The sequence below is a fragment of the Sus scrofa genome, chromosome 15 (genome assembly GCF_000003025.6).
Source record: "Sus scrofa isolate TJ Tabasco breed Duroc chromosome 15, Sscrofa11.1, whole genome shotgun sequence".
Taxonomy (NCBI): domain Eukaryota; kingdom Metazoa; phylum Chordata; class Mammalia; order Artiodactyla; family Suidae; genus Sus; species Sus scrofa.
In genome coordinates, this window is record NC_010457.5 from 131,834,706 (window position 1) to 131,861,584 (window position 26,879).

Sequence of the window (26,879 nt, forward strand, 5' to 3'; positions counted from 1 at the left end):
AGGAACTAATGGGGTCATCTCTTCAGGGCTCTTCTGTCAGAAGGAATGAACTTCAGTCATTCCACTTAAGAAAGCTTAAAATTCCAGAGGAGCGTCTGATCGGCCTGTCAAGTTACAGGCGTACACTTTGGCTAGGGGAAGGTGGGAGCTTTGCTTTGAATGACAATCCTACCAAGACTCTGACCAGTGGGAAGACTATTCCCCAAGCAGGATTGGGGTGCTCTCGCCAATAAAAGGATACTGTTATTCAAAAATAACAGATCTTCACAAAAATATTCTTCAAATAAAGACTAAGTTTCGCTTTTGACACCATTTTCTCCCACTTTCTTCATAACCATGTTCCATTAAATACCTTTTTCTCTCTGTCTTCAGTCTCCTTCTGTGCTGCCTCCCTGAGTCCATAAGCCTATCAGGTCTCACCTATCCTAAAAGAATCTTTCCTCGCCACTTGATTCTCCCTTTTTAATCATTATCATCTTTTTCCTCCTCTTCTGATGTAAACTTATTGGAAGAGAACTGTATTGTCTCTCTCCATTTTCTTTTCTTTCATTTACTTCTTAACTCAGTGTTATTTTGCATCAGCAAACAGCATTCTTTTGAAACTGAAATTGATAAGGTTACCCCTGGCCCTCTGTGTCCTCTGATCATACTCACTAGACCAGCTGCTCTGCATGCTTAATGTCAAAATATATTTTGGAGTTAGAGTGAGACCTTGGATTTTAAGTACAGTGTACCAAATCAGTGGAGCCCTGCTTTTTCCCTAGATCGTTCGACATGGTGGCAGTCTGGGCCTTGGTTTGGCAGCCATGGGGACCGCCCGCCAGGACGTGTATGATTTGCTGAAGACAAACCTTTATCAGGATGATGCTGTCACAGGTAGGTGATTCCTTCTGAAGATGACAAATTCTGGGTTTAGTTAATGTAACTGATACTTGTTTTCTACCTATATTTCATGGCCTCTTAAAAAACTAATGGATTTCTCTACTTGTACAGGGTGTGGCTTTTGCCTCATTTATCAGACAAGTCTTATGAAAATATGTTTTATGATACATAGGTTTTTAAAAATGGCATATCTTGAGTGCCTGTATAACTGACTTTTGCAAATAGAAATTAATTAGAGTGATCTACTTTTATTATGGGGCTATCTACACTGCTCGATGATAATATAGAAAAAAATGTTGTCATAGTGTCTTTGGAAATCACTATAGGGTTTGATGGTGTATCTTAGCAAGATTTGAAAGGAAGAGAACTTTAAATAGTTATGGATGTGCTTCCATATAAGATATCCCCCTTAATATCTCATGGTTTGAAAAAATGCTGTCAGAAGCTGATGGTTGTTTTGATAGTTGATGCTTGTAGTTGCCACTTCCAATAGGGTATGTTTTATTTACTTCACATATGTAACTCTTATTCTGTAATGTCTTGCTTTTACTCACTAGGGGAAGCAGCTGGCCTGGCCCTAGGTTTGGTCATGTTGGGCTCTAAAAATGCCCAGGCTATTGAGGACATGGTCGGCTATGCACAGGAAACTCAACATGAGAAGATTCTACGTGGTCTTGCAGTTGGCATTGCGTTAGTGATGTACGGGAGGATGGAAGAGGCTGATGCTCTCATTGAGTCGCTCTGCCGTGATAAGGTGAGATAACATGTTATTCATCCTTTTCTCCCTGCTCCCTCACCCTCCAGTTAACCTGAAACACTTAACCTTTATTGGAAATTATCTCTTTTCCCATGAGGAACACCTAGCTACATTTGTTGATTAAAAACTTCTCAAAAGATGTATAAAACCTAACATAATGTAGGAGAGAAAGACACTGATTAGGAGAAGTAAGCAGGGCTAATTTGAGAATTTTAAATTGAATCAAGACTTCAGGAGTTCCCGTTGTGGCTTGGTGGGTTAAGAACCCAACATAGAGTCCATGAAGATGCATTTTTGATCCTTGACTGCGATTAGTGGGTTAAGCATCCAGCATTGCAGCAAGCTGAGACATAGGTCGCAGATGCAGCTCAGATCCGGTGTTGCTGTGGCTGTGGCATAGACATGCAGCTATAGCTCTGATTCCACACCTAGCCTGGGAACTTCCTTATGCCTCAAGTGCGGCTGTAAAAACCAACAAAAAAGACTTCAGTGATTTTCAAATAAGTAGATTCAGAAAAGTTCTTTAGAAATATATATAAGTTGATTTCTTTTAGAAATACTGTTTTTTTTCGGAGTTCCCGTCGTGGCGCAGTGGTTAACGAATCCGACTAGGAACCATGAGGTTTCGGGTTCGATCCCTGCCCTTGCTCAGTGGGTTAACGATCCAGCGTTGCCGTGAGCTGTGGTGTAGGTTGCAGACGCGGCTCGGATCCTGTGTTGCTGTGGCTCTGGCGTAGGCCGGAGGCTACAGCTCCGATTCGACCCCTAGCCTGGGAACCTCCATATGCCGCGGGAGCGGCCCAAAGAAATAGCAAAAAGACAAAAAAAAAAAAAAAGAAATACTGTTTTTGGAATGATTTTATAATCAGTAAGATATAAAGTTTTTCATCAAAAAACAGTGCCAATCTCTGTACCTTGTTTGTGTGAGATTTTTTTTCCCATTGCATTTTGTTTTGCTTTGTTTTTACACTGGTATTGTGTATGGTAGATAGTTAGTGGTAAGCAGTGCTGTGCTCTGTAACCTGATAGAAACATCCACTGCTGTAGGTTATTGATAAAACTACTAAAAATTTTGCTCAACTGTCAGACTCTATATCTCTTCCACTCAAGGCTCAGTGCCCAAGAATTAAGTGATAAGGAAAAAGCAAGTTAAAATGTAGAATTAGAAGCAAGCTTTGTTGTTTGTTTGACGAATGGAAGTTGAGTATCATAGGGAGTGAGTGTTGGAATTGGGCTTGAGTTTATACTTCCTAAAAAGTGTGAGGCAGCATAGGCGTATTGCACAGAATATTGGGAATTAAAAGCAGCTGAATTCCTCTTCTGTTAGTTTTTTATTTCCCCATTCGTTTAGAAAACTACCAACCACACAGTGGTGTTCTTTGAGTTCATCATTTCCTCCCCAAAACTAGCTGCCCTGGTGGATGCAACTAAGCCTATAGGAGTTACTATTTGAAGTGATTACGTTGATGATGGTGCTGAATTATTTCTTAGGATCCAATTCTTCGACGGTCTGGAATGTATACCGTAGCCATGGCTTACTGTGGCTCAGGTAACAACAAGGCTATTCGACGCCTGCTGCATGTCGCTGTAAGTACTCTGGCTTCTCTTGAATAGAGATGGAAGGGAACGTTTGCAGATTGTCGCTAGAGGTCTTGATGACTACAGCATCCACATCTCAAGACCACTACCTCAGGTTCAGATTCTCACTCCCTGGACACAGTCAGCCATACCCTAGCGCCGGACTCATTTAGCTGTTCAGGAGAATATAGGACAGGGTAACAGTGTGTATGGAAGTCCTGTAAGTCATTCAGGTGCAACTTCTAAAGCCCTGTTCCAAGGGACACCCTCATTTGTAAGGGAGGAGACCCTGTGAATGTTTGCAGCCACGCCAGGGTAGGGAAATCTAGTGAACAATGGGATTGACTTCTTTTGTAGCCTGTGAGCTTAGCTTCCAGGTATCCCTAGGGGAAGTGCTCTATTACAGGAGACACACTGACTAGGAAAGCCAATGCCCATGTTTTCCAACAGGCCTTTCCATTCATAGTCACCCAATCTAGATAGTTTTTAACAGTAAATAATGGTGGACATTCCATATGTCTTAACTCAGTAGATTTCTACCATGTTGGTGCTGGGAGAAAGTAAACCCAAGGTCATCTTCCCGTAAAGAAAGGATTTAGAACTATAATTATTTCTTTCTTCCTAGAGATAATCACACCACACAGTATTTATTAGTAATTTATCATCAGTGCAGCATTTAGTATGTTCTAAATGTTTGTGGTTTGCTTGAGTTCAGAATATATGTTTTTGAAAACAACAGTGAAGGAATGGTTAGATTTTCAGTGTGGCCCATGAAAACTGTGGTGCAGTTGAAATAGTCTTTTTTTTTTTTTTTTTTTTTTTTGTCTTTTTAGGGCCACGCCTGAGGCATATGGAGATTCCCAGGCTAGGGTCTAATCGGAGCTACAGCCACCAGCCACAGCCATAGCCATACCAGATCCCAGCTGAGTCTGCGACCCACATACACCACAGCTCATGGCAACACCAGATCCTTAACCCACTGAGCAAGGCCAGGGATCAAACCTGAAACCTCATGGATACTGGTCTCATTAGTTTCCTCTGAACCACGATGGGAACTCTTGAAACAGTCTTTAGAAGTACCACTGAATCTTAAATTTCTGCAGCTTTGAAGACTTTTAAGCCTTCAAATGAATTTTTCTAGATTGGGGAAAGACGTTCTTTTTTATTTATTTATTTATTTATTTTTTTTGTCTTTATAGGGCTTCACTTGCAGCATATGGGGTCAAATCAGAGCTATAGCTGCTGGCCTATGCCACAGCAACACGGGAAGTGAGCTGAGTCTGTGACCTACACCACAGCTCACGGCAATGCCACATCCTTAACCTGCTGAGCAAGGCCAGGCATCCCGCCTGCATCCTCATAAATACTAGTCGGGTTTGTTACCGCTGCACCACAGCAGGAACTCCCAGGGAAAGACATTCTCTAGAGGAATACAGTAGTTCTCCTTTATCCACAGGGGCGTACATTCCAAGACACTCAGTGGACCCCTGAAACCGTGGGTAATTCTGAAACATATTCTGTGGTTTTTCTCATACACGCCTGCAAAAAAGTTTAATTTATAAATTAGGCACAGTAAGAGAATATCTTAAATTGCCCGTGTCACTACTCCTATGCTTTGGGGGCATTATTAAGTAAAATAAAGGTTATTTGAATATAAGCATTGCAATACCACATCAGTCTGATAACTGAAGCCTACAAAGTGACTAGTAGGTAGATGTTTGGATATGCTGAACAAAGGGATGATTTACATCCCAGGCAGGATAGAGTGCGATGGCACGAGATTTTATCATGATACTCTGCATAACATAAAATTTAAGTCTTAATGGATTCTGGAGTTCTGGTCGTGGGTTAGTGGAAATGAATCTGGCTAGCATTCATGAGGACATGGGTTTGATCCCTGGTCTCGCTCTGTGGTTAGGGATCCAGCATTACCATGACCTGTGATGTAGGTTACAGACATGGCTCACATCTGGCTGTGCCTGTGGTGTAGACCCCTAGCCTGGGAACCTCCATATGCCTTGGGAGCAGGCCTAAAAAGACAAAAGAAAAAAAAAATCTTATGACTTTTTTATTTCTGGAATTTTCCATTTAATAAATACTGGATCATAGTTGACTATGGGGTAACTGAAACTGCTGAAAGTGAAACTGTGGACAAGGAGGGCCCTACTGGGAATTTCCCTCATGGCTCAGTGGTTAACGAATCCAATTAGGAACCATGAGGTTGCGGGTTCAATCCCTGGCCCTGCTCAGTGGGTTAAGGATCTGGCATTGCCGTGAGCTGTGGTGAGCTGTGGTGTAGGTCGCAGACACGGCTCGGATCCTAAGTTGCTGTGGCTCTGGTGTAGGCCGGCAGCTACAGCTCCGGTTAGATCCCTAGCCTGGGAACCTCCATATGCCGTAGGAGCAGCCCTAGAAAAGGCAAAAAGACCAAAAAAAAAAAAGGAGGGCCCTACTGTAATATAGTAGTGAGGTCTAATTTACATCTGAATGATGTGGGCCTCTCCTGTCAGTTTCCTCTGGTGATAGAATATGCGTAATGTAATGACTGTATTAATAGAATGCCCGTGGTATAACGTAGTCATCCTTTGAATTTTCCCCTAGGTAAGTGATGTTAACGATGATGTCAGGAGAGCAGCAGTAGAATCACTTGGGTTCATTCTCTTCAGGTAATCATTTCTAACTTCTGCTTCTATTTATATTCCATTTCTGTTTGTAGTCGGTAATTAAACAGAAACTAAATATGTGAAGAATATATCTGGGTTCAGAGTGAAGAGCATTTAAAAATAAAGCTAGTACCGTTCATCTAAAAAAGAAGCCAGTTAAGTTTTGAGAATCTGAGGAGCTGTTTGAGTTGTTCTCCTCTTGCCATGTATATTGATGATTCATATGCGGTGCTGTCTCTCACACAGGCTTGTAGAGTTCTTGAAACTCTTTAATGAGAGTACGAGGTAATAGCTTTTGTTTAAATGCAAGAGAGTGAAAATTTTGCAGATTTGGAGACACACTTGGTATTACAGTGTACATGTGAGTTAGAGGATACCCTGTGCGACCAGTCTGCCAGGATTTGATCATGGCTCTGCCACTTACAGCAGAGTGGCTTTGGGCTTGTCACTTAGTCTCTTTGAATCTCAGATTGCTCATCTGTAAAATGGGTATAATAATAGTACCTAAGAGTGTTTTTTTGACAGGCGAATTAATATATCTAAAGCCCTTAGAACAGTATCTGGCACTACGAAGTGTTATTTCAGAGTGTGTGAGCAGTGGCAGTTGTTACAGTTGGTGGTGCGATGCGGTAATACTTCTTAACAGTAGTTCTGCTTTCTGTCTGCTCATCTCCCATCTCACGTACCACCGTTTCTCTTCACTAAGGTTCTTTACCTTAAAATGCAACATAGGAAAATTAAAAGTAATTCCTTCAGCTCTGTTTGGACACTGCTTATTAGAACTTATTCATGATGAAATTACACAATAAGTTCTGAAGGTACATGTAAGATGAGTTTATCTGCTTTTAATCTTCGGTGTAGATTTTCTACCCCAGATTCCTGAGAGTGAACCTTTGCTGTAAAGATTGTAATGTAATTCAACAAGTATTTATTCAGCACCCACTGTGAACTGGTTAGAGGATCTTCTCTGAGATGCCACATAGGAAGTTATCTGTTTACTGCAGTCAGTGGATATTTTTTTCCTGTTGCGGGTGAAAATGTTGAATAAAACAGCACAGTCCCATATGGCATGTTAAAAAGTTTTGGGGTTTTTTATTTGTTTGTTTTGGGGGGGGTTTGGTTTTCTTTTTTTCTGGGTTTTTTGTTTTTGTTTTTGGTTGGTTGTTTTTTTGCTTTTTAGGGTTGCACCTACAGCATATGGAGGTTCCCAGGCTTAGGGTCGAATCAGGAGCTGTAGCCACTGGCATACACCACAGCCACAGCAATGTGGAATCCAAGCCAAGACTGTGACCCACACCACAGCTCATGGCAACGCCAGATCCTCAACCCACTGAGCAAGGCCAGGGATCGAACCTTCATCCTCATGGATACTAGTCAGGTTGGTTACCACTGAGCCATGACGGGAACTCCAGTAGGTTTCTGCTTACACCAGTCAGTTTTGTTGAACAACGTTGTTCAGCAGAATACTAACCTCCTTCTCTGTGTTAACCCTCATTTGTCCAACTTGTTTATGAAGACATTAGAGAGCTTTCACTAAATCTTAAAGGTGTTGTATTTATACAGATCCATGAGTCCGGTACCTCCAAACCAGAATGTGTGATTAGTTGGTTATTACTGTTTTTAGTAAATCCATAGAAGTGTCAGGTGTTCATCCATTCCTTTTCTAAGATCTGATAAAACCTATTTGTATTAAGCTGTTCACATTTGTTTCAGAAGATCTACAACAGACTTCATACTTTAAATTTCTTGAGTCCTTTCTCTTTAAACATTGGAATATTTAGCCTCTTACAGTCCTTTTGTACCTTTGCCATTTTCTGTTTTTCCTCAGACTTGTCATCGGTGGCTCTATAATTACATTCACAAGTTCTGTTTCAGGGAAGTAATTCCTTTAGCTTTGAGACTTGAACTCATTTAAGGCAGCCAGTCCCTTCACCTATTTTGCATTTTGATCAGTCGTAACAATACTTTTTATCTTTCCGGTCTAAGAATCATTCTCCTGAGGCAAAAGAGGGAAGCAAAGTAAGAAGCTGAAAAGTTATATTTCCTTCCTGTCGTCTTTGCTATATCATTCTAGCCAACCTGTAACCCTAACCTTTCCTTATGTTTGCTCTAGAGTTCAGACACAATTGTAAAACAAAAACAAATCATTATGGAGTTCCTGTCGTGGCGCAGCGGAAACGAATCCGACTAGGAACCATGAGGGTGTGGGTTCGATCCCTGGCCTCGCTCAGTGGGTTAAGGATCCAGCATTGCTGTGAGCTGGGGCGTGGGTAACAGGCATGGCTCGGATCCCATGTTGCTGTGGCTGTGGTGTAGGCCGGCAGCAAGAGCTCCGATTAGATCCCTAGCCTGGGAACCTCCATATGCTTCGGGTGCGCCCCTGAAAAAAAAAAAAATCGTTTTATTATTGCCATCCAGCAGGGAGGGTTTTTTTTAATTATTGGAAAACTAGATAATTTTTGTATGGAAAGTATATTCTTCTAGATGTACCCTTGGTAACTAGTGGCTTGTGTAAAGAATCCTATTCATGATAGTCTCTTCTTTTTATTTATTCATTGCTGGCTACCAACTCTTCCTATTGGTCACTTTATATTTTACATAATATCAATCAGTCACCTAGTATGTATATTCTGCCACACAGGAGGTTGAGCTTCTTGAGAACTGTTTTTCTTCCCTTAATCTGACAGTGCTTTGTTCTCTAATTAACAGAACTCATTTCTGCCCTTGTATTTCCTGTAGTTCCCAGTTTCAGCAGCAGATGTCTTTCATGATCTTCTGTTAGGCTTTGCTTACTATCACTACTACCCAGGCTGCTCAGATCCAGCTAATAAGTTGATTATGTGCTCATTGTTTTTAAGGGGCAATCCAGAGGCGATTGTTCTGGTTTTGGTTTTGGTTTTGGTTTCATAATATGATCCTTGTAAGAAGTAGAAACTGTAAAAGGTTTTAGAGATGATTTTGTCTAAAACTTACTTCATGGATGAAGAAAATTAAATGTTGCCAACTTGTCTAAGGAGCTACAGTTAAAACCAAGTTTTCCTAATTTTAGATTAGTGCCAATCCGTGGAGCTTCTCCATAGCCAGCATATTTCTTGTGATCATTTTCTTAAACTGTGTTGCCCGGAAAATGATAGAACAATAGGTTGAGTCATAAGAATGGGGCGACCTGAAAAGGAAAAGCTAAGATATGGGCTGTCTTTGCTGCAGATCCCCTTAGCCTGGATTTATTCACCATTTATGGGACTAGCATAGAAGTAAACATCAAAAGTAAATAGAATTGGCTATCATTTAAAGAGTATCCACATATACTCATCCTTATGAGAACCCTCTAAGATGTAGATGAGAAGGAGGCAGCGGGTTAAAGATCTGGTGTTGTCTCTGCAGCAACTTGGGTCTCTGCTGTGGTATGGGTTTGATCCCTGGCCTGGTAGCTTCCACACACTGAGGATATAGCCAAAAAAATAAATAAATAATAAAATGTAGAGGAGGAAACTGAGGCTCAGAGAAATTATTTTTGTAAATTTAGTAAGTTAGTTGGTACATGGCACAGATTGGATTTATTCCAGATCTAGCAGTACAAAGTGAAGTAACAAAGGGTGAATAAAAAACTGTGCCAGAAGTTCAGCCAAGTCTTAGGGTAATCTTGGGCAGCCATGATCTCATCTCAGTTTATGGGGTCATTAAAGTTTAGGTTCCTAGATTGAGGTCCCATCCCTCCAATTTACAAATGCTCTTCGGGAAGCATAATGGGGTTCAGGTACCTCAGAGTGGTTTCATTTGCTTTCTCCTCCTCCAGTAGACCCACCTCTGTAGATTCCTGGTGTCAGCCATTTAACAAACAGCTCTGGTTCTAAGAATCTATTTTGTGTGACATCCAACTGCTGTCCTCCCTGCCCCTTCCCCCATCGATGCAAAATTCTAACTACATTTAACTAAGGCAGACTGTAAATGGCAATCCTAGCTTATCTTCAGATGTGATCATTATTTTATGCACTTATTTTTAGCCCTCTGTTCCTGTCACTGCAGTTCTATGCTATGCCTTAATTGCTTTTAAGGCCTTGAAGACAGGTTAATGCTTTTTGGTTTTGATTTCATTCTCAGCATAGCTTTGCATACAATTAGAAACTAAATAAATTCTTATGGTGGCTTTTTTTTTTCTGGTAAGCTTGAAATTTATTGGTTTATTTAATTTTATTTCATTTAAATATCTTATCATTTAACCAGCATGCTGGATTGTTTTAATTTGCAGCTATACAAAAATGATTTTTTTTCATGGGATAGTTTTGCCCAAATAAAGATAGTTGGATAACCACAATACTTAATTCTTAATTTAAAGAGATACTTTTTGATACATGATATAGAGTTCTTTATATAATTCTTGGTATATTTATATCTTATTATATTAATTAGATACAAACTGCCATTACTACTATACATAACTGATTTGCTCTTCAGTTTTGTCACCTTCATTTTCAGTGAGGAGAAGTGTGTCTAGTAAAATGACTGATGAAGACTGAATGGTTGAACTTCGGAGCCTCTTTGGGCTCTGGTACATGGCAGGATTAATGCCGTTTCGCATTCCATGTTTCATGAACAACTTAGAGTTCTCTGCCATTGGATTCTGGAAGTAGATATTACTGGAGCATTTTCTAAGCGTTTTTACTGATTTCGTGGCCCTGTAATTGCAGGTGATATATCGGCCAAATGCATTCCGAAATGTCTTGTTGAAGAGGGTGTAGACCAAAGGATTCACCCCTGAGGAAACATAGCCTATCCACACAAATATCTCCAGGAGCATTTGGAGAGTAGTCTGGTCGCAGGAATCACATAAAACTAAAGTTATATTTGTAATAAAAAAGGGGCACCACATAAGCAAAAAGAGGAAAAACACAATCCCTAGAACCTTCGAAGCTCTCTTTTCATTGGAAATGGTCTGCACTGACTTTTTTCCTACTGTGGACATTCTTCGCATAAGTGTGTCGTCATTTGCATTGGGCAGAGTTTTGTCCTTGTGAGAACCGTCCAGCATTGCCACTTTTTCTGGTGATGAGCAGGGTGTTTCATCTCTCTGGAAAACTGTGGACACAGTCAACCATGTTAGGCGTTGAGGTGGCTTATTTTTGACCAAATAAGCTTTCTTCTGTAAAGCATGGATAGTGAGAAAGTAGGTGACAATCATGATGGCCAGAGGTATGAAAAAGGAAGCCAGTGAGCCAAAGAGCATGAAATTGCCGAAACGATCCTTTGTCAACCCACAAGTGATGTTGTTTGGGTTACCCACATTAGTTTCCACCCCTTTGATAGGGACTGGAATGGCAATGCCTAAGGAAGAGGAAGCAAGATAAATTGAGTTACTTTATGTCCTTCGAGTCTTAGATCGCGCCCGGGGTGTGTGGAAGTTCCTAGGCCAGGGATTGAACCTGTGCCACAGCTGCAGTAACAGTGCCAGATCCTTAACCAAGAGAACTCCACATTAGGTCCTTTTAGAGTTTATCTTACTAACCTTACACTGTTAGTGTGTTGTAATTTCTGGTGCCTGGCGTGTAGAATCTATCAAAGCACTTAATCAATGGAAGATTTGAGATAGAACCTAAGTAAGCAAACCTGTTGTTTTTAAGGAGATTGGTTAGAGGATTCAATTTTATAATTAAAGTTTCCCTAAAACTATAATATATCCATGAAATAAATAGTAGGGAATGTCTTCATTTATTCTCCGTTTCTCATAATCTCTTTTTGTGTATTGATCTGTTCCAGGTTGAGGTAAGGAATTCAAAAGGGAAGCTGCATTTATCTTAATGTCTAATGTAGTTGAACTAAAAAGATTTAAGAATACATTCATGCCGTATGTTAATTCTGAGTAGACACCTGTTTTATTATCTTTGAGGTTATACAGTTTCATTTAACAGACGGTTTTATCTTTTGATATTTGTGAATGTCTTTTAGCCTTTTCTTTCTAACTTCTTAGGGAAAACTAAGAGTTTAAAAATGCTACGTAATAATTTGAGAGTGTGTGAATCACAAAATTTATTTCTGAGATTGAGGGGTCCTCTAATAGATATGAAGAGATGTACCTTGTGCTGCTTTTCTTATACTTTAAATACCATGAATTGGGTATTTAAACTGTGATCTTGGAGTTCCCGTCGTGGTGCAGCGGTTAACGAATCTGACTAGGAACCATGAGGTTGCAGGTTCGATCCCTGCCCTTGCTCAGTGGGTTAACGTTCCGGCGTTGCCGTGAGCTGTGGTGTAGGTCGCAGACACGGCTCGGATCCTGCGTTGCCGTGGCTCTGGCGTAGGCTGGCAGCTACAGCTCCGATTCGACCCCTAGCCTGGGAACCTCCGTATGCCATGGGAGCGGCTCAAGAAAAGGCAAAAAGACAAAAATAAATAAATAAATGAATAAACTGTGATCTTGCTTAGTGAAGTAGCTTATGAGGAAGAAAACACAAGGGTTAGCCCAAATCCTTTCCCTTTGAAACAGCAGATATTTAAAAGTAAGTTTGGGAGATCCCCTTGTGGCTCGGTAGGTTAAGAACCTCACATAGTGTCCATAAGGATGTGGGTTTGATCCCTGATCTTGCTCTGTGGGTTAAGGATCTGGCATTGACACAAGCTGCAGCATAGTTGCAGATGCAGCTCAGGTCCCATGTGGCTGTGGCTGTGGCATAGGGAGGCAGCTGCAGCTCCCATTTGAACCCTAGCCTGGTAACTTCCATATGCCACAGGTATGGCCATAAAAAGATTAAAAAAAAAAAAAATTAACTGAGTTAATTGCTCTCTGGACACCTGTAGAATCCCTTGAGGTATTATAAAAGAATTCACTTTTATGAATCTACAAGTACTCCTGTCATCTGTACAGTTTTTTTATGGTGGTAGAAAGACGTTTGACAGGAATATTTTCTTCAAACCCTTTCTAATAAAGGCCACTGCTTTTTCTTACTTTTCTTTTCCTCGGGTATACCACCAGAAAGAAAAGAGGATTCTGAATACTTACAGTTCTACACCAGGGGTCAGCAAACTCGAGCTCCAGGGCCACATCTAGCCTGCCTTGTGTTTTTGTAAAATTGTATTGGAACATAGCCCTAACCATTTGTTAGTGTATTGTCCATAGCTGCTTCTGTTCTGCTGCTGCCAAGTTGAGTAGTTTTAACAGAAGCCATCTAGAGTCTGTAAGACCAAACTATGTACTGTCTTGCCCTTTATAGAAAAACTTCACTGACCTTTCCTCTACCCTGTTACTTCCAGGTAATCATTGTACTGTTCTTTTCCCCAAAACACCCCCCTTTAAAGTCTATTTAATGTACATATACTGCTCTGTTCTCCATCCAGATCATCTACCGACCTCTGTCTTCAGTGATTTCAGCCCCTTGCTGTAATCTTTTACCCACTGCTCCGTTACCTAACGTGTTTCATGACTTCATCCCACTGATGACCCTTCTAACCAAATTCTGTATTTCTTGAACTCCTCAACTCTGTAATTTCTACTCCTCAGCCATCCATAAATCCCCTTAAACTATCCCATACCTATAATCATGAACTCTTTCCCTGTCTTGTTCTGCTACTCTTTTACTATAGAATGTCTCTTTACTGTTATCTTGACCTTTAGTCCATCCATCCTTCTCTCTTTTCACATTCCATTAATTCCCATCAAGGCTCACATTACCTTTTTAACCAGCTTATTGGTTAGTAACATTCATGTTGGCACTGGTATTTTTTATACCCTTACCCTCTTCCTCTCCTTTCATACCTTACTGTTTGCAGGTGTTACCTAGGCTACTAAATCCAGAAGAAGAAAGTGAGCTCTTTTCAACACCTGGCAGAATTTAAAAACTGAACTAACCCCATCTTCTACCTTTTCTTTGACAAAGTTACTAAATGGTCATTGGTTCTGCCACACAAGTGATGAAATAAAAAGATCTTGGCCTTTGTGCTAGAAAGCTTTAAGCTAACTGTTTAAAACCTCTAGGTTTCTTTTTTCATCTATAAAAGGAAAAAGTAGATTTATGAGATCCCTTCTAAGCTATAAATCTGGGCTTATCTTTTTTTTGTCCTCCTGTATACTTATCACTTTGTATTAGTCCACCTTCCTTGAATGTGAAAATTCTTTTTCATACTTATCTTTGTATTCTTAGTACCTGACGATCATAGGTACTCAATATATTGTCAACTTATAAACTCATGTCTTCCAGCCCTAATTGAGGCACTCCTTCCCCCAACAGGCTGTTTATTGGTTTGGCCATATTTCAGTTTCAGGTGTTTTATTTTTTCTTAAGAAGCCATATTTCCTATTTTCTTCCTATCTTTGCCCCATCCCCCCGCCTCCACCTTACCCCAGCACACACATCTCACACTATCTCTCTTTGCTTCTCTTACGTTACACTGATCTTATCCAAAATGCATGGGTTATTTGACATGAACTACTTTAGTTTTCCTTTTCCCACTTTGTATTTTGGTAATCGTCATCCATTGTTCCCATGCCCTTTCCCTAGCTTCCTTTTCTGGGGCCTCTTCTGTTCTGTCAATCAGCCTCTGTCCCCAGAGCCAGCCCTTTCTCACTGCTTGCAGATACCTCCATTCTGAATAGACTTTTCCTTGACCCTAATTTCTTCCCAAGTCAGACAGTAATATTCCTTACTTTTACCTCCACACTTTTCAAAAGAGGGTTGGCCTTGGTATCTTTATTCCGGGAATATAAAAATCATTTTCAGTGTCTTGCTTTGTTTTTTTCTTTTCTCCCCCCCCCCCCCCCCAGTGTTCTTTTTTCTGAAGACTACTTTTCCTGGTTTTTACACGTGTATTCGACTTGACGTTATAAAATGATTTTCTTTTCTTGCTTTCCTTTTGGCATTTCAGGTCTCTCTTTTTTTTTTTTTTTTTTTCCTCTTTGAATATTTTCTTACTAGGAAGAAAGGGATCTGCTGGTCAGACTGTTGATGATCACAGTAACCATTGTGAATCTGTTTGTTCTTCTGATATTAACTTATTAAAAACTTGAGTTACCATTTATGCTGTATTTCATGCTAAGATAGTCTAATATAGCAGCTCTCTTTGAGCATTAAAGATGGGCATGGGGTGGGGGGATGGATAAAACAGAAGAAATACGATTTCTTCCAAAAATCATTTCTGAACATCATTTGTATTTCTTTTAAAACTTGTAACTAAACATACTCGGAACACTTAAGCAGACGCTAATGCCGTCAGTCAGTATACATACTGGCTTCCAAGATGAATGTATGAACTTTGATACCTGCATACAAAATGTTTGAGGTTTTTTTTTTTCTATTTATCTTCCTAGGTGTGATTTAAGATGCATTTCATTTTTTTATTACTTTACTAAAATTTCAGGATTCTGCATGCTACGTAGACCTTAATGATTGGTTGACAAATATGAAAACTGTCATCTGACAAATATGACTGACAAATATGAAAACCTGTCTTCCTGCATGTCAAAATCAAGCCATAACTTTCCTGCTTTTTCACACTTTTTGCTGATAGTGTGGTTTAGAAGGTGTATGATGAATGTTACATTGTAAGGGTCTTGGTGTATCAGTGTCTTCCAGGCCTGGTAATCTCTAGCTAATTAGAACCAAAGGCTGTTTATACCACCCCACACCCTGGCATTCCCCACATACCTATTGAAATTAACCATACCACTGTAATCTTGATGAATGCTGTAGCTCGTGAGTTATATTGATTGGCCTGGATTGGCTTTTTGATGGCTATGTAACGATCCACTGAAATGGCACAAAGATGCATGATGGATGCAGTAGAAAAAAGAACGTCAAGAAATAACCAGGCAGGGCATAGAACAAGTGGGAGGGGCCACATAGCCTCTGAAAGAAAAACAAAACAAAAACATATTCTACAAAACGGCAACCTTCAATCTGCAGTTTCTTTTTTGTGATACACATGTTTTAAACTTTTTCTTTATTCATGTGAAATTTTATGACTTAACCTCCACAAGATAATGTTTAACTTCAGATATGGCATCAATAATACTAAGTATATTTTTGTATAGGATACTTTTTAAATATATTTTCTGTTTTGTGTAATAATTACAACTTTTTTCTATATTAGTTTAGCATTATTTTGACCTTTGCTCTTTTGTCTATTTCCTTTGTGATCTTTTAAAAATTTATGTAGTGTTGCAACTGGAACCTAACCTTGCTCTTCAGATAAAAAGGTAGTAGTTCTAACAAATCTACCTTTTGGTGCCTTCTGTTTCCGGAGTTGGTATGTGGGTGGCTTTTTCTTTTTTTTTCTTTTTTTTTCTTTTTTTTTTTTTTTTTTTGGCTGCCCAAGGCATATGAAGTCCCCAGGCCAGACATCAGATCCGAGCCTGGATCTGATCCTTTAACTGGATCCACGGTGACAGGCCAGGGATTGAACCTGTGTCCTGGTGCCGCCAGTCTTATTGTGCTCCAGCAGGAACTCCTGGTATTGGCGCTCTTAATTGGAAGACTAAAGTATTTCCCTTTTTTGTGAGGTATTCAGATATTTTTCACTGAGATCCTACTTCACTCTTGAAAAAAACATACTCAAGTCTATCTAACAATCCTTTCCTTTCAGGAAACAACCAGATGATTCGTATGCCAATTAGTGTTTGAGAAGCACTGCTTTTTTGACAAGGTTGTATCTTGAGTTTGCTAGTGCAGGATAGGCACTCAGAATTCCTCATAGAAAAGAATTTATGGGAGACACCTCAAGATAGGGAAATAAAGTATAGCAGAGAAACTCATGTTTAGAAAGAATTCAGCATTCTCCTTCTTAGCCATAGTATTCACACTTCCTGTTAACTAATGGAAAAGGACCTTGAGAGTCAAAGGCAGCAGTGTATTCTTTGACCTGAGCTTAAGCAAACTAATGGTCTAAGTAGAGTGAAAAGAATCATCCATGACTGAGATAGTTTTGAGTAGAAACTACTTAAAGTGAGGCTACATTTTAAACTGTCCCAAAGTTCAGACTGGTAACTGAGTAGGAAGTAGAAAAATAATCAAGTCTAGAGCTGCAGCCAGGGATATTGATCATAGTTAAGGATTTTTAGAGGCAGATAATTAATGTCATATCTTAGCTTCCTCTTTAAAAATACATGCTCTCTATCATCTTTTAAAGTGGGTTGCTAATAACTTAAACATGCCTATTTAGCTATTCTAATTAAGGATTATACTTTTTTTAAATTAAGGTCTGAAAAATTCTAGTCATAAATCTTATCCATGAGCAGGAAGCCACAATAGAACTCATGTGAAACGTACGTGTCTTTGGAATTGGACTGTCTGACCCACATACTTCTAATTGTGGGCTAAGAGAAGCTCTTGAGTGCTGATTTTAATTAAGCCTGTGAAGCTTTGTTAGCCTCACTTTCCAACAGAATGAATTTATTTTATAAACTCCAGTTTTGGAACAGAAAGTGGATATTAAAATGAATGCTATCACTGGAATTTTATTACTTGAGGTAATGCTTTTTGTTGTTGTTGTTGTTGTCTTTTGGGGGCTGCGCATGCAGCATATGAAAGTTCCAGGGCTAGGGGTCGAATCAGAGCTGTAGCTGCCAGCCTACACCATAGCCACAGCAACAGGGGGATCTATCTGAGCAGCATCTGCAACCTCCACCACAGCTCACGGCAACACCAGATCCTTAACCCACTGAGCGAGGCCAAGGATCAAACCCTCATCTTCATGGATACTAGTCAGGCTCCTTACCACTGGGCCACAAGGGGAATTCCAAGTTATTGCTTTTTTATTGTTAACAGTAGAAATATTGAAATATGATAGAGAATTTTCATTAAAACAAAAGAGACTATGAGGCTTAGGATTAAGCAGGGTATGTCTTTTTGATTAACCTTTATGGTTCCAAGTTTCATGAAATAATACTAGTGAATGGACTGTTTCTGTGAAACTAACATAAATGATGATTGCATTAAATTGATAGAAATCTTTTATACAAAGCTAAAGCAATTGCCTAAATAGAAATCATATAATTATTTAAACAAGTTAAAAACTGTTCTAGACATTCTCAGTTTATAAAGACTTTTCCTAGTCCAGATACTTTCACTATAAAATTGTCTTTTCAGTTGGTATTAATTTGATAGGCTCATGGTCAGAAAAGTTTTTTACTATTCAGTCACTAAAACAGGTTAAATTGGTGTGGTGAAATATGTTAACTATTCAAAAATGAAGGAAAAGCGTATCTAAGAATCAGTCTGAGGAAAATAACTTATCAGGTTATTACTCCTGGGGCTCAAAATTAGCGTTTTTTTATAAAAGCTAATACAGAAGAAGGAAAACATTTAAATTATATTTACTGTCCCACAAAATGGAAACACACACAATTTCCCTGAAAAGCAAATTCCATTTCCCACCTCTTTGCCCTATCCACTTGCAGATTTAACTCAGAGACTAATTTCAGTAAGGCTTGAATAACAACATTTCTTTGGATTCCTAAAATAATTACATATTGTTAATTAGAGGACCAAAACAAGTCTTAGATGAGTCTTGGATTATAGACAGTTTATTACTTATTTAAAAATATTAGTAGCCCAAATATTTTGTTATTTAAAATGAAGACTTATGTGCATTAGTATCATCATACATTAAGGGGTGGTAGAACTGCCCTTCAGTTATGAACATTTCCATTTGTTTCCCAGAGAAGGTTCAACAACTTAGACCTAGGTCTAATATCTTCCTCAGAAAAGAAGTCTGCCAATCATGTCAAGGATTCATTCAAGTGTTGGTTAAGACCCAAGCATTCTGTATCATTTCTTGTGAAATATAACTTTATAAAATACTGAGTTCTGCCTTGTTCTAGAAAAAATTCTATGGTGGTCCTGTTAGCGTTATTTAAGATATAAATATTGTCTCTTTGCCAAATATTATAGTTTTGGGTGATTTAATTTCCCATTTCATTTGAGAAAGCAGAGTAACAGGGGTTAAATGTGAATTCAGAATCAGTTCTCCTGGGTTCAAAGTATGTCTCTGCCATTTTTTTATTCCTTTGTCCTCCCTTGTAAAACGGGGATGATAATATACCAATTTTGTGGAGTTGCTTTCAGGTTAAATGCAGTAATACGTGAAAAGTGCTTAGAACAGTGTCTGGCGTAGAGAAAGCACTCAGATATTAGGTTTTGTTTGGTTTTGTTCTGTTTTGTTTTTGTTTTTGTTTTTTTTCCTTTTTGGCTGCCCCACAGCACATGGATCCTGGGCCAGGGATCAGATCTGAACCATAGTTTCAATCTAAGCCGCAGCTTTGGCAACGCGGGATCGTTATCCCACTGTGCGGGCCCAGGGATCGAACCTGTGACCCAGCACTCCCAAGATCCTGCCACTCCTGTTGCACCACATTGGGAACTCCAGATGTTAGTTACTACTATTATTGCTTGACCGAAACTAGCCAACTAGCCCAGTTATTAAAAAAAAAAACTCTTACTTGGAAACCACAAGCTATATCATCAGTATAAAATCAGTATGTTTGTTTTCCTGCCTGCTGTAGCAAGAGTGCATGCATCCAATTAAACTTAAAGCTTTACTTCAAAAAAAAAGGACATGAGAACATATTTAACTATTTAACTTTTAATTAAATTTGTAACGAGGAGTTCCCGTCGTGGCACAGTGGTTAACGAATCCGACTAGGAACCATGAGGTTGCGGGTTCGATCCCTGGCCTTGCTCAGTGGGTTAAGGATTCAGCGTTGCTGTGAGCTGTGGTGTAGGTTGCAGACACGGCTTGGATCCCGCCTTGCTGTGGCCCTGGCGTAGGCCAGTGACTACAGCTCTGATTCGACCCCTAGCCTGGGAACCTCCATATGCCGCAGGAGTGGCGCTGGAAAAGGCAAAAAGACAAAAACAAAACAAAAAACAAAAAAAAAAAAAAAAAAATCAAAACAAAACAAAACAAAACAAACAAAAAAAAAAATTTGTAACGAAAGTATGCCTTTTACTCAAGTTGAGTTTTAACTATTTTATATATGGCCAAGAAGCATGAATAACCTGTGCGCATTGCCATGCCTTGCTTTTTGGTTTTTCTTTTTGTTTGTTTGTTTTTGGTTTTTGTCTTGGGTTTTGAGTCATTTGTTTGGCTTCCTTTTTTTTTAAAACCTTTTCTAGGGCCGCTCCTGTGGCATATGGAGGTTCCCAGGCTAGGGGTCTAATCGGAGTTGCAGCCTCTGGCCTACGCCAGAGCCACAGCAACGTGGGATCCGAGCTGGTCTGCGACCCACAGAACAGCTCATGGCAACACTGGATCCTTAACCCACTGAGCAAGGCCAGGGATCGAACCCACAACCCCATGGTTCCTAGTCAGATTCAGTAACCACTGCGCCATGACGGGAACTCCAGTTCGGCTTTCTTTTTAACTGGTATAAAAACCTGAATTTTTTTTAACCACAAACTCCGTTTCTTGGTGAGATAGACTAATTTTCATCTGAAACTGCTTATCCTTTAGGCAAGTTTTAGTTGGAAAGCTAAGTTATGTCATTAGTTTAGAAAGTAATTGACATTAATCTCTGAATCTGGGGCATAAAAGATTTCCCTTTTGAGGATTTAAAAGACTATTTTTAAAGCCATTCCAAGAGGACCATGCTTATAAAGTTCACTGAGGTAAGAAGTTTATGAATATATTGGAGCAGGACAAATCCTAAATGGCCCTGATGTGGAGAAAGAACATTGTTTTCAAATACACATTTTTTAATTTTCAGAAATTCTTACGATTCTATATTTATCTTTCAGAAAAGAGACATAGATCAGTGCTTAAATTTTATTAGGAAGCTTCTGCTTTGTTTTTGTTGTTTTTCCATTACTTTTGAGCAAATGACACATCCTGGGGTTAGATGTCTAATACAGTGTTTTGTTTCAAGTGATTTAATATTTATGAAAAATAGTCCTTGGATTTTTAAAAATTTCCACTCTCCAGAAAGAAGTGCCTTTAATTGCTTTGCTCCCTCATTTACGCATTAGGTAGAGCAGGATTTCACTGCATAAATGAATAACTGATTTTTTTTTTTTACTGATGAACATTTATTTCATCTCTGGGCAAACTCACCTCCAAACTAAATCATATTATATACACCCTTTACATGTGTACTAATACTTGCCAGTTATTAGTGCCTAAAATGTGCTGGGACCTACTTAACAATTTCACGAAATATCTGAAATGGGAGATTTAGCACAGGCATTTTACAGACAAGATGATTAAACTCTGATTTGTTAAGTAATGCCTAAGCCAGTACAATAGAACCAGGATTTGAATACTAGAGTGTCTTGCTTCACACTCCCCATCTTTCAGCTAGTTTATATGCCCTCTTTCAGCTGAACCACAGATACTGTTTCAATTTATAGATTGTGAGGCATGGATTAAAACCTAAATTATAAATAAGCCAGTAATGACCAGTGGATGACCAAATACTATATTTTCTCCCTTTACATTTTTAATCATTGTTTAATGAGAGAAGGAAAAGTTCAGAGAAGTTCTCAAACTATTAATATCCTATCTTTTTTATATTGGTGTATAATGTTCTATTTTCCTTTGCTCAAGTATTCCTAACCTAGGTATTTTCAAGCCTTGTTATAAGCTACTAATTTGTGGCCTTGGCTTTTAAGACTTATAGACAAGACAATAAAAAAACTAGAACTATAAATGTCCAATATGCCCAGAGAGGAAGAAGTAACAGAAAAGTTGATGTAACAGAATTTATTTGAAAGACCGTGTTCTGCCCGTCATCATAATCTTGGTAAAATAGAAATTCAAATATTATACAAATTATTGGTTGAATAAAATGTTTCTCAGTGTAAAAGCCACTTTTAATAATTTCAGTGCTTTTTTTTTTTACTCAATTTTATTAGAATATAAAGTTTGGGTATAGCTTTCATTGAATTTCCCTGAGATAGCTAAAATAATGCATATCACTCATACTGGTAGTTTTTTGGTTTGTTTGTTTGTTTTTATGTTTACAGAACCGGGAACACTTTTGTTTATACAGACTTTAGAAGTTCTGAAGAGTATCCCTATATTGAGAGAAAAATACACAAAATCTACTCTTGCATTTTTAAGTTACCAGGAATTTTTATAAATGCATTAATTTAGAAAGTCTTAGTATTTATTAACATGTGAAAGACGATCCAAAAGTCTTAGTATTTGAACTCAGGTCCCCACTTATAATATGTACAGTTCCCAGAAGATATCCTTTTGAAGTTTTTTAGAGGACAACATGCATTTTCTCATAAAAATAGAATAATTTTTCAATAATGAAATAATGTTTTAAATAGTGATTAAGTTCCCAGATTAGTTTATTTTTAATACAGCTTAATTACTAAAGTAGAAGTGTTTGGGGCTATGAAAGCTTATTTCATAATTAAAAATTAACAAACATTTGGGAGAATGAAATGAGGTTAAATATATTTATGTACGTATAAAATATTTAGGGCATAGATAGGAAGACATTCTACATACTTTGTGTTAAAATATGTTGGATTTTCTGCTGACTCTTACAGCCAAGAATATCTTGGGCCCCAAATATTTAAGTATAAACTTAATTCTCAGCTACCATATACCTACTGTCTTCCTGTGGAATACATGAGATTATCACAGTGACCTGCTTTTGTGTTTTGTCAGCTCACTTTAAAGTTAAAATTCACTTGAGTGATTTGCCACATTAAACTATTGTGTGTGTGTGGAGATAAGAGCTTGAATTAGTGCTTGTACAATCTTTACCAAATGTGCAGAAATGCTCCTACATAATGCTCATTTACTTTCTTTTTTAAAAAAGCTTGTTCAGAATTAAGATTACTTAGGCTCTTCTTTAGAGTAAAATTATTTTCCATGGTTATGTGTAGCACTAGATTATTTTGAAGATTGCACATTTGTAAAAAAAAAAAAAAAAAAAAAAAAAAGAGGGGGATGGATACCAAAACAATATTAATGATTAGAGAGTCTATTAAAGCAGCAGAATTTTACTCATTACTGCTTGCCCTACCACAGATTGGAAGCCTGGGTATGTGTTAATTTAGGATGGGAAGTTTTGCCCTGTTGCTGTCAGATTATATTTGAGGGATCAAGTACTTGATTTTAGATATCTTTCTATAATTACTTATAAAGATGTAACATTTAAGCCTGAATATAATAGTTTGGCAGTTTTTCTTCACCTTCTAATACATGTCTAGTTAATAACTTTTACTTGTATAACCTGAAATATTTTTATCTTCATTGTATAAACAATTCCAAGAAGCCTTGTCTGTTACAAGTAATAACTTAAGCAATTAATGAATGCAGTATCAATTTATGTTAAACATTGAATGAGTTAAAGATCCTTTTAATGCTGATTCTTAAGAGCCTTCATAATTCATCATCAGAACTATTTGTGTTTACCCAAATTTTATAACTAGAGATGATATGCATGAATCAAGAACTACTTATTTTAGTATCAGTATCTTTTTTATTATAATAAACACATTTCAGTTCAAATTGTATTTTTTTATTATTATAAAAACTCAGGTTTTGGTCACTTAGTTTAATAACTTGGAGGTCTGATTCCTCTAACATATATCAAGGGCACAGATGGTCAGAAATCATAAAAATTAAACAGACGAATCGTCTCTTGGGGTATTCTGATCCAGCCCATTCCTTTAGCACCTAAACATAATTTTTTCTTTACATGACACATGTGTGAGACTTATGTTTGTCTTAATTACACAAACTATAAAGAGATACATAACAAGACTTTTTAGAACAATTCCAAAGTGGAGTTTAGAGATTTGTGTTGGAATTTAGTGATTCAAAGACCTTATTACTAATTAACCCAGCATATCAAGTGTCACACCAGTGTCCTAGCTATTGCTTTATCAAGAAAAAACAGTGTTAGTAATGAGGTAAAGTATAGGCTGTTCTTCACTATAATTTTCAGGTAATGTATCCAGGGTATATTGCTAACTTGGATGACTTTAAATGAATTATTAGATGGCTGAGAAGGAAATAGAATTGTTTCTAAAAAAAATAGCTTTTGCTCTTTGAAACTGATTGTCAGTCATAGAAAATGATGAAAAATGAGGGACTGTTTACTCTCTGTTTCTTTAAATAGTTCAAGTCCATCTTTAAAGATTAAATGAGTATCCATTATAGTTTATCAGAGTTTGGTGGTTTGACAGCAGGAACAAAGTGAAATACTTACCAAACATTATTGTCAAGAGGGCAATCGGCATCACAAACAATCCAACCAGCAAATCAGCCACTGCCAGGGACATTAGGAAATAATTGGTAGCATACTGCAACTTTTTCTCCAGTGAAACAGCCAGAATAACAAGGATGTTTCCACCAATTGTGGGTATTATCACCATAAGTATCAGAAGAGCTGCCCAGCGCGGTGGTTTATTTTCTTGTTCCTCACCAATCTGTTTCATTTCCTCTGGTGTCGATTCTGTCTGTAATCCGGACCAGTTAGAAGAGATTAAGTGATGGAATGAGCTGTGTAAAATGTGCTCAGGAATTGTGCTTTGTTCAAATATTCTATAAGAGAAAGCCATTCGCTGTGTTTTTCTCTGATTTGATCCAGATCCGGACAGTGGTCAGCATGGTCAGTAGCTAAGCTGGTCGTCTGCTTTTTTAAGCCATTGTACACATGCCAAACATTCAAGGCCAAAGTTGACGTCTTTCTTTAAAACAGAATTTCAAGTTCTGTAAAATGAGAGCAGACATACATCTGTCCATGTCTGACGGTGAGGCCTGTGTGTTTAGTATTCTTCAGAAGGTTTAGTGAAAGAAACTGATAGCCACAAAAAGAGACCCTTTTTTGGTTTTCCTCTCTCTCTGTTTTTTTCTGCTTGAAGTGGTAGAGTCGAGTTTGAGTTTGAATGCCAGAGAGTTCCCCCTAGATATAAAATATGTCGATTGCATTATTTTATTTTCAAAAACCAGTTAAAAAAAAAAAAAAACCTTGAACTTATTAGCAGCCCCTCCCTATTGAGCCCTATTGAGAAGAATAGGTCTCTTCGGCATTCGTGACAGTGCAGCAGGTTCTCACGGACATATGCGTGATATGCTTCAATTAATGAAACAGGAGATATATTCATTTTTTTCAATGGTATAAAAAAATGTGATGTTGCCTGACCCTTGAATGTCTCTCTACCTTTAGAACAGGTACAGAAGATGAGAAATGTCAAAGCACCAAACCGTTCTGAATAGAACTTTTCATACACACTGAGCACCTACTAGAAACCCTCCGAGCCCACCTAATATCTAAACAAATGCTTTATCAGCTAGGAATCCTTATTTGTAATTGGATTTTGTCTGATCGGGTTTATTTTAATACTGATATAAATGCCATTTTTTATAAAACATTTTAGAATTCCTTTACTTTGAAAGAAGGGGGGGAAATCAGTATTATCAGGATCCAAATACTTGTTGCAGAAACATGCTCTGAAAGATGAAATAAGCAAAAACAAGTATTTTCCAGATTTATCACTTTATGCCAAATTTGAACCAATTCTTTTTCTTTTTTTAAGTAGTAATTTTTTCCTTAATTTTCCCAGTTTTTGTGGGAAGGGTGGGAAGCTAAGAGTCAAATCGTTTTTTCATAAAATCTACAAATCACACATTAAAAATCTCCCCTGTAACATTTGTAAATTTTTCATTTTGGTTTTTAAACCACTGAATAAAAATAAAAGAGTGTGGTAGCAGGGTTTTTGAAGAAAGGGAAAAAAACCCTTTAGATTCAATGTATTTGTTAAATGCTTACCTCTTATTGCTCGTTGCTCTCCCAAGCATGTCCTCTTCTCTGCTCAGTGGACCTGCTTGCTGCCGTGACTGAAGCCTTCCTCCCATTGACTTATTCTGAGCCTCCGGCACTGGTGCTTGAAAGCAGTGAAACAAATGTGTTGTATAGCTGTAAGCGTGCCAAGGAGGTTATTTCATCTTTAATACATTCATTCTTAGAGAGTAGCAGCATTCATTATAATTCATAAAATCACCAGTTAAGTATGTTGAACCAGTTCATGACCCTATGCAAGTTATATTCGTAAGAGCTCTCTTTAACATTTGGAGGACTGTGATATCTGTCGTTTTCGCTTAAGATAGTTTTGTTTTAGATTAACCCTAGACAGTTTTTTCCCACTTGAGAAAAAATAAGATATAATCTAAAGATCTTAGAGCGTTACTTCTGTGAAGATTCTGTCCAGTGAGCCTTACAGTGATTTCCAGAATTTTGATTTCTCCCAGTGAAACAAGATTCCTGTCCAGTTTTTATGCCTTTGTTGTGGAACAGAGTTAATTTGTTCTGGAGTTCCTGTCGTGGCTCAGTGTTTAACGAACCTGACTTGTATCCATGAGGATGTGGGTTCGATCCCTGGCCTTGCTCAATGGGTTAAGGATTCTGCATTGCCATGAGCTATGGTTTATGTAGGTCGCAAATGCAACTCGGATCTAGCGTTGCTGTGGCTGTGATGTAGGCTGGCAGCTACAGCTCCAATTGGACCCCTAGCCTGGGAACCTCCATATGCCACAAGTGTTGCCCTAAAGAAACCAAAAAAAAAAAAAAAAAAAAAATTAATTTGTTTTGGTTACAACCGTATATACAACATAGAAAGATCTGAATTCTACATGTTTACATAAGTTTTAGAAGAGACTTTTTCATTGCTTGTTTTGAAAAGCTGGCCTCTGGATTTGGGAGTTGGTTCACTGGCAGGTACAACCCCCCTCCCCCCAAAAAAAGTTACCAAATTTATATTTCTTAGCTTGTGTGAAAGTTATTGTAAAATATTTGTTCATTTTAGTTCACTGAGCACTTCAGATTTTATTCAGTATTTGCAGCTTTATTTAACTGAAAATTCAATATTTTAGAAAAAGTACTTACTAAAATATTTGGTAAAAAAACAAAATAATCCTCAAGAACAATCAAATGGATTTTAATGTGCCAGAATTTCCTCAGGAGTACAGAAATACCTTAAAATACTGCTTTCTTTTCTTTCCTTTTTTTTTTTCTTCTTCTTTTCTTTTTTTTTTTTTTTTTTTTTTTTTTTTTG

General features: G+C 38.1%; 2 protein-coding genes across 4 annotated transcripts in view; one reads left to right on the forward strand and one right to left on the reverse strand.

The window, feature by feature from the left end:
* PSMD1 (proteasome 26S subunit, non-ATPase 1) overlaps positions 1-26,879 on the forward strand; it is a 104,601-nt gene that overhangs the window by 27,112 nt on the left and 50,610 nt on the right. Inside the window, exons 13-16 of the mRNA XM_001925902.7 lie at positions 765-876; positions 1,440-1,636; positions 3,131-3,226; positions 5,819-5,883. Of these exons, the coding sequence (XP_001925937.3) occupies positions 765-876; positions 1,440-1,636; positions 3,131-3,226; positions 5,819-5,883 (470 nt within the window). The remainder of the gene's footprint in view (positions 1-764; positions 877-1,439; positions 1,637-3,130; positions 3,227-5,818; positions 5,884-26,879) is intronic.
* On the reverse strand, positions 9,873-25,712 carry HTR2B (5-hydroxytryptamine receptor 2B). Of its 3 annotated transcripts, none has more exons than XM_005672269.3 (4): positions 25,598-25,712; positions 24,035-24,730; positions 15,513-15,713; positions 9,873-11,202 (listed from the first exon to the last, which is right to left on the reverse strand). In XM_005672269.3, the coding sequence occupies exons 2-4, from the start codon at positions 24,384-24,386 to the stop codon at positions 10,310-10,312; spliced, it is 1,446 nt and encodes a 481-aa protein (XP_005672326.1). In that variant the 5' UTR covers positions 24,387-24,730; positions 25,598-25,712; the 3' UTR covers positions 9,873-10,309. The 3 variants fall into 3 exon arrangements, with proteins under 3 accessions (XP_005672326.1, XP_013840017.1, NP_001157491.1); XM_013984563.2 differs by having other exon boundaries at positions 24,035-24,284; positions 25,598-25,682; NM_001164019.1 differs by lacking the exon at positions 25,598-25,712 and having other exon boundaries at positions 10,287-11,202; positions 24,035-24,572.

Excerpts from the sequence above, each read along its gene's own strand:
- HTR2B (XM_005672269.3), bottom strand. The coding sequence starts at position 24,386 with ATGGCTTTCTCTTATAGAATATTTGAACAAAGCACAATTCCTGAGCAC. Across the intron at positions 15,714-24,034 it reads CCTCTTGACAATAATGTTTG|AGGCTATGTGGCCCCTCCCA; the intron begins GTAAGTATTTCA and ends TTTTTCTTTCAG. Across the intron at positions 11,203-15,512 it reads GGTATGGTTAATTTCAATAG|GCATTGCCATTCCAGTCCCT; the intron begins GTATGTGGGGAA and ends CCTCTTCCTTAG.